Here is a 7583-nt window from a genome sequence, read left to right on the forward strand (position 1 = left end):
ATTATGTTTGGTTGGAAAGTTAGTTAAAGTATGTGTAATTCGAATTTGTTCTAACTTAAGGTAGTCCCATTGCAGCAATCCCGCAATAGAACCAAACCACCTAGGCCTTCTAGTCTCATAATGGAAATGAAGGAAGGTTTGCTGAGTGTCTTCGAGTGTGCGCCAATTTTGCATGCGAAGCAGGATCTAATCGTGAGAAAGAATTAGTTCTAAATTGCATAATCTCTAAATTACAGAATCTGACCTTGAGCGACAAATATACCCCTGATTGTGAGAATGAGGCAAAATCTGGTGATGCTGCTGCAAAAATCCTACATTGGAACTGAAAAATCAGTTTAAGGACTAATTGGTAAAAAAAACTATTAAGGACGAAATTGGATTAAGTGTAAAGGCTCAGGGACCAAATTGGTGAATTTCTTTCAACTTATTAATTAGAGACATGGAAACTGGAAAGGTAAGTCGGCATTGAACCACTACTGCCCACATGATACAACGTCGTCGTTTGCTTGTTGGTCGTCTTCATCAGCATTCTACGTTAATGGCGAATTCAGCGCTAGCTTTCGATCCTCCTCCCGCAGACTCCCAATCAAAATAGGCTTATGTTCCAATAATGCAATACTAAGCAGAGACCTACTCGCAAGGTTTCTTACTCCTCTACCTTGTTCATATCTTGGCGATTGTGTTTTTATTTTTTTTTTCAATTTGTTTCTAGGAGAAGAGGAAACGGTTATTTGATTAATGTTGAAATTTAAGAACAGAAAATTGTAGTTGCAAGGTAAATAAGTTGGATAAAAAAGAACATTTTGTTTAGCTGGATAATCAAGGCTAACCTCTCTTCCATTAATCCTTCCAATCTTTAAGGGCCTAAATCGAAAGAACCATTTAACGTCTGTGATTAAGTGATTTTGTAATTCTTAAGAACTGGGTGAGGGGAGGGTTCTTGGTAGCTGCAATTATACAGTTTTGACAAGTAGCAACATCTTATAAGCTGCATTCTTTTAGATCAGTAATCTGGGTTTGGCATTTTCTTTCAATATTCTCCATTTACATTAAATTATTAACCATATGTTGTACATTTATTTTGCTAGATGCTAATTACTCTTCTTTCTTATTGTTGTGTTAACTTTTTTTATTGGGGTGCATTTACTAGGTACTAGTTGTTCTGAATCTTGCGACTTTTCTTTGAGATTCCATCTAAATTGAATAAAGGGATGTTTTTTACTTCGGTGTAAAACTGTTCTCTGTTAGCTATGATTCTAAGGCACGGATATGGTATACTTGTAAAAATGTTTTCTTCTAGTGTGCATGACATGTAGTCCTTGGGTCTCAATTGCCTGACAAGGCTTCTTCATTTGGAACTTGAAGCCGATTGGCCCCTTATTGGGGCACATTCCTCGTTCCAGTCTAACGAATAAGAGTTTTATAACCATTAAACATCCTCTATCCCGGCTGTTTCCTTTCCACATAAATCAGTGTAAATGGTAACGGGAGTTGACAGATATTTTGATCCAAATAATTGGTTGACTCCTATATGCTTATCAAATTAGAATTTCATATGCTTTTTGATTAATAATTTGCTCAACTTCATGATGGTATTGCACCCTATTTCAGATGTGTTATTGTGTTGCTTCTGTTAACCAGAAATCTAGCTTCAAATGGAGGAAAAAGTGGGGAATGACCAGAATCTTGACAAAGTTGAAAATTCTCCACAAATGGGATCTCTAGTGCAATGGAGCCAATGGCAGCTGCTCGATTCCATACTTCCTACTGGTGGCTTTGCTCATTCTTTTGGTCTTGAGGCTGCAATTCAAGCTCGTCTGGTCTCTGGGCCTGAAGACCTCCGAGCTTATGTTATACATGTGCTACAGAATACTGGAAGCCTGCTTCTTCCTTATGTATACTCCTGTACCATCTTTCCCCATTTGGAAATGTGGCACAAGCTTGATAGAATGTTGGATGCAACACTAACAAATGAAGTTGGTCGTAAGGCATCGACCCTACAAGGGTCTGCACTTATGAGAGTAGCTGCTGCTGTTTACTTGGAAATTCCTTCCCTGAAGTCTATGAGGAATGCATCTTTAAGTAGTGGGACTGTATCTTTCCACCACGCCCCCATCTTTGGACTTGTCTGTGGACTTCTTGGAATAGATGCTGAAACTTCTCAGAAGGCTTATATGTTCATAACAATGAGAGATGTCATATCTGCTGCTACTCGGCTAAATTTGGTCGGTCCTTTAGGAGCCGCTGTGTTGCAGCATCAGGTCTCCATTGTTGCGGAAGACATATCAAAGAAATGGATGAACCGTGCTGTTGAGGAAGCCTGTCAGACAAGTCCTTTGCTTGACACAGTCCAGGGCTGCCATGGCTATTTGTTTTCTAGACTCTTCTGCTCTTAAAAGCTAGAGTAAGTCTGATCTTTCTGCCTTCTATTAGAAAGTCTGATCTTTCTGCTTTATATTAGAGTTTCCCACTTTAGCTTCGTCAGAATGATGAGTTGCTAATCTCATTCAAGGGTCCCAGTAGATGGAATCCTATTGTAAATCACAGTTTTAGCCTGTTGAGGAAGACTTTGGCTCAAAACAAGTTTCAAGATCAATGAGTGTGAAGGATTTTCCACCCAGAAAGATTTGCAAACTTTTGAAACAATCTGAACGGGAACTTATCCTTCCTGAATATTGAGAAGTTGCCCTATTCGAATTTCTGTATTAAGTCAGGATTAAAGTGCCATCATGTCAGCGATTAGGTACTAGATCTGTCTCTGTTTTTCCAAATTTTTTTCCTCTTAATAGATAGGCCACTTCATAGGGGTCATACTTGCTAGTTTGTCGGGTTTAAGCGACACAATTTTTACGTGTGGTTATCCTGTTAGATCTCAAAAGTGTGTAATATATCAATTTTGAATATTAAAGGGACCAACCAGAAAATCCATGTTGACTTTTTGTAGCTTTAGCCCCAGTTTGGCTTTACCTTAAATTACTGTTCTGATGTCATTTCCTTTTTGGATATCAATTAGCTATGATTTATACTGAACTCTGGCATTAATAGCAGCGTAAGTGAATAATACAAAATTGTGATTCTCTTCAGGTGTAACAGTTCATGTTAAAACTTTGCTTTTCTTAATAGCCACTCTTTCTGTAGAAAATTTCATGCTCTACATATATGTTATCATCTGTCCTGTTAATAATGTAGTGAAACACTTAAATATGGGATGGTTAATTGCGATGTTATCTTGCTAAAAGAAGCCAAATAGATAACTTCTATTTTCTCTGTTGAAAGTCAAAAGGACACTGATAATGAGTTATTACAAGATGTCCAGGTATAGTTCCTTCCCTCATAATTTGGATGCAACATACAATTTTAAGATGATGCTGAGCGTTTTTGGATTCAACCTCAAAAATGTCAGTTGTGAAAACACTAATCTCTTTCTACACATGTGCTAACCTTAGACTTCAACTGTTTTTTGATCAAGAGCTGTATAACTCCATTGCTCTTTCTCCACAAAGTCTGCATCCAGAAATTGAGCAATGAAAGCCCAAAACCTGTATATGTCTTCAAAATTTGCCAGGAAACTAAATGCAGCCATATCTATTTGTATTCTTTGATCGGCCTTTTCACTCTTGTTTCTTGTCTTCTTTTCTTCGCTCTTTCTTGTCTCCAGGTTTTATCCTTCTGTTGTTCATGCTTATCTGAGAACCAAATTTTGACCGCTTGCCATTTTTTACTTTGTATCAAAAGATCAAATGTTTCTTAGAAATTAGAAACTTTGGAGACCATATTCTTTTTGATCGAAATATGAGAGACTTGTTGCATATAATGGGCCAAACATGAAGATCATGCCAAATATTGAGGACAAAAGCCACATTTTTCCTTAGCATGTTACTGGCTAAACGAGAGAAATGTGGCAGAGACATAAACTCAAGTGGTGACTACGGATTTGAGTTGTTATTCTGCCAATACTACGAACACTAGATGAGTTTCTAAGGCAAGATCAAATTCTTCATATTTTCAACTCCAATGATTCCTTAGAAAAAAAGGGGGGAAAAAAAGAGTTCAATGGGGCGGTTTGGAGTGGGGTAGGCTCTCTCTCTCTCTCTCTCTCTCCACCCTGTTGCCTCATAGCTCTTTCGTCCCTCGTTCCGTCCCCCGCTATTCTGAATCATATCCTACCTATCCCGTCACTCTTGTGGATGCTCACGTCCTACCTCACGACTATGTTTACTTTTACTTTTTTATGTGATTTTATTTTTGTACACGTAGAAAACTGATAATAATTTTACTAATTATTTTTTTTGAATTTTTAGTAAAAAATTTTAACATGAGATAAAGTTTAAACATTATTTGACTTTGTTAATCTGTTTCTCTGTATTTGATATTACATAAATTCTAAATCAATTATTATTAGTTTTTTTATAAACATGAATAACCAAAAAACTAACATAACAGAAGTTTTATCACAAAAAATATATTATATTATCACAAGAAAATATCATATTCTTCATTTTACATTACATATATTATATTGTGTATTATATATATATATATAATTTCTCTCATCCCGTTGAACTTTCACGGGGCGGGTTTTCATATGAAACTTGTGACAAAATATGTTGACATATTTAGAATTTTAATATTTTTAGAAAGGGATAATTTTAAAAACCTCCCCTAAGGTTTCTGACAGTCTCTTTGGTCTCCCCTGAGATTTTCAAAATATCAACCACCTTCCCTGTCAGATTGATGGGGTCTGATTATTTCAAATTATATGGTGAAAAGACTTAATTCCCCCCGAACTTATGTGATATTTCATGATTATGTTAACTGAATTAATTAAATCATCACTAGTGTGCTTAATTGAAATAACGACCATTTGCAAGGGCGCCAAATTGAGGTGCCTTTTTTGCGCCATTTTGTAATTGTGATTGATGTACATGACTTAAGTCTTGATTCAGACATGAAATTGAAGGCACACAAGCTGCTTCATATAGTAAGATGCCAAAGTATGCTATTCTTCTAAAGCATTATAATCCTAATAGCATATGCAAAACTCATCAAACACCCAACAAGATGCATTTTTATCTATTGCTACTTCATTTTGCTGTTATATAGAGTTTCCTGCAAGAGTATGGTTGCAAATAGACGTTAAAAGCTGTTCAGAAAAGAGCCTTTGGTTGCTAGTTTCCAAAATGCAATAGCAACCTAGCCTTTGATGAGAGTTTCGAATACAGCTGCCGAATTTTCATTCTTGTTACATGCCTAAGTACTGCTCATTACAAATGAACCCACTAATGACAATATCAAGGGTAGCTGTGGAATCAAGCTTTTTTTCCTCTCTCCTAATAAACATTTTATATTATTTGTGTTTTTGAAATGGGTTGGGTTTGTTACTACCTAATTAGTTTTAAGAGGGGTGGCTGATATTTTGAAAATCTCAAGGGAGGCCAGTGAGATTGTTAGAAATCTTAGAGGAGGTTTTTGAAATTATCCCTTTTAGAAATTGATTTGTTATTTGGTAACTATATTAGAATTGGTTTCATAGTTGCTTTTGGAAATAGTGTTGAGTTGTGTTTTAGGTGTTCGAATTGGAATAGGTTTTCATAGTTTTGTTTTTCTAAGGACTTGAAGTCCACATTCGTAATTGAGGAAATTGATCTCTATTAGTAGAACAAAATTTTTAGTTCCTCCTTGCCTTATTGTTCCAAGTACTAGCTAGGATCTAGCCGTGCTATGCATGGCCTACCAACTGATAATTTTCGCTGTTTATTTAGTCCTTTTTTTTTGTGCTATGCAAAATCCAGATAATTTTGTGGATGTTGATAATATATATATATGTGGATTTAATATGCAAATAGTGTTTAAAAGACACAGGTAAATAACATTTAAAACAGTGGCAAAGATTATATAAACAAAATCATTCACTTTTGACAGCACATGTGCTTTAATACTGGATCTTCATACATATTAGCACCTGCAATTAAGTTTCATGATCTATGCAGGTGCAGGATAACAAACTAAGCTATTAATAGCTATCTCATGATCCATTATTTGTCAAGGACTGAAACAGTTCCAAAGAAAGTATCAAAGCAATGGACCTAATCATTTAGCTAGCTAACAAAATATTTAATTAAAGTAACATAATTAAAGCATTTCAGGCCAACTTGCCCTTAACCTTCTTTGCTGGACTTATCTTCAATATTCTCAGGCGGATTGCTGTCTTCTGGACCTTCTTTAGTACACTGCTCAGAAATATTGGATGGCTCTTTGGATAGTGTTTCTACTGGTGTAGCTTCATTTCAGATAACCCTTTTGGAAAATCAAGGCTCCTGTTTACTCCACTGCTCCCATATGCATCATCTTTCTTGGAACAATTGCCTCAATTTCTTCAAGCACCAACTTAGTGGTTGGTGTGAACATTTCTTCCTTTGTTTGTTGTTTTTTGTTGATATCTTGGTGAGGAAGTGCGCACTGCAGAAGAAACTTCGGTGCGATCTGGAAATGTTACAGTAACAGATCATCTGCGATGTAAGCTTTGGACACAATAGTATTAATTTGTCCCTGGTCTTAAAAGTGAGTCTCATAAGCCTTGAGAAAGTAGACAATTATATATTTTTTTAAGGAATCATTAAGTTCAGTGTCTACTTCAAAGTGCTGCAGCAAAATTAGTTTTTGAGTTGTAGTCAGCTGTTGTTATCTTTTTTGTTATGCATGGATATAAAATCGAAAGTTATCACTTACACTTTCTTGTGCCTATTTATGCTGAAGTGAAGTGAATAGAAACATTTTTTCTGCATCTTCTCCAGATATAGTGCAATTGATTGATCCCGAATCATCAGTTAAAACGATGGGAATTCGAGCCCTCAAATTCAACAACATAAATTAACATCAAATTATATGCTGAAAGAGGATAAAATTGTAATTAAAGAGCATGAATTGGTAACTTTACCTCATATCAACTTCACTTTGTTGCTTGCAAGAAGGACAACTGATAATCCAATCAATGTTTGCATTCACTGTTCCTGTATTTATTGTATCCAAAGGCAAGTTTCACAGTTGCTTGAAGCCAAGCTGTTTTTCTCTGAATCAAGTAGATATGAAAGATATCTAAAGCAAAAATCACAGTTAACAGTAAAAAAGGCAAGATCATAATTGTACCTAAGTTTTTTATCCTTTGCTCAAAATGATGAAAGAACCATCATCTAAAGGGTTTCTCCTTTCCCTTCTCCCTTTTGTATATATGGTAGGTTTTAGAAACCGTACCATAGATATTAAAAATTGTTTCCTAAAAGAAAACATCACTTCGTAGCAGAAAAAAAAAGGAAGAATTCGCTGGTAAATTCAAGCCAATTACAATCCCTCAAAAGAAGCTGATTCTTGGGGAAAATGCAATCACGTGCATGTGGAGGGTTTTTGTAGTTCTAACCGAAAGAAAGTACAATGCTTTGTTCAGAAAATTGGTAGAACAGTAGCATCTTTTGCAGGTTCATATTCGGCTATCTGAGCGGAAGAAACCGAGAAGAAGAGATTTTCGATCTCTTGCAGCTACAAGAAGACTCTTCAGAAGCATAAAATTAATGACTAGGGTTGTGTGA

At 35.8% G+C, this 7583-nt stretch overlaps 1 protein-coding gene across 3 annotated transcripts; it reads left to right on the forward strand.

Moving 5' to 3' along the window:
• The first annotated feature begins 453 nt into the window (after window positions 1-453).
• On the forward strand, window positions 454-6693 carry LOC113768250 (urease accessory protein F). Of its 3 annotated transcripts, none has more exons than XM_027312525.1 (3): window positions 454-641; window positions 1642-2404; window positions 6197-6693. In XM_027312525.1, exon 2 carries the CDS (start codon window positions 1656-1658, stop codon window positions 2394-2396), a length of 741 nt encoding a protein of 246 aa, XP_027168326.1. In that variant the 5' UTR covers window positions 454-641; window positions 1642-1655; the 3' UTR covers window positions 2397-2404; window positions 6197-6693. The 3 variants fall into 3 exon arrangements, with proteins under 3 accessions (XP_027168326.1, XP_027168327.1, XP_027168325.1); XM_027312526.1 differs by lacking the exon at window positions 6197-6693 and adding an exon at window positions 2513-2943; XM_027312524.1 differs by lacking the exon at window positions 6197-6693 and having other exon boundaries at window positions 1612-2943.
• Window positions 6694-7583: the final 890 nt, after the last annotated feature.

The sequence above is a fragment of the Coffea eugenioides genome, chromosome 4 (genome assembly GCF_003713205.1).
Source record: "Coffea eugenioides isolate CCC68of chromosome 4, Ceug_1.0, whole genome shotgun sequence".
NCBI lineage: Eukaryota > Viridiplantae > Streptophyta > Magnoliopsida > Gentianales > Rubiaceae > Coffea > Coffea eugenioides.

What these genes read in the sequence shown, in the direction of transcription:
- LOC113768250 (XM_027312525.1), top strand. Translation starts at nt 1,656, where the DNA reads ATGGAGGAAAAAGTGGGGAATGACCAGAATCTTGACAAAGTTGAAAAT.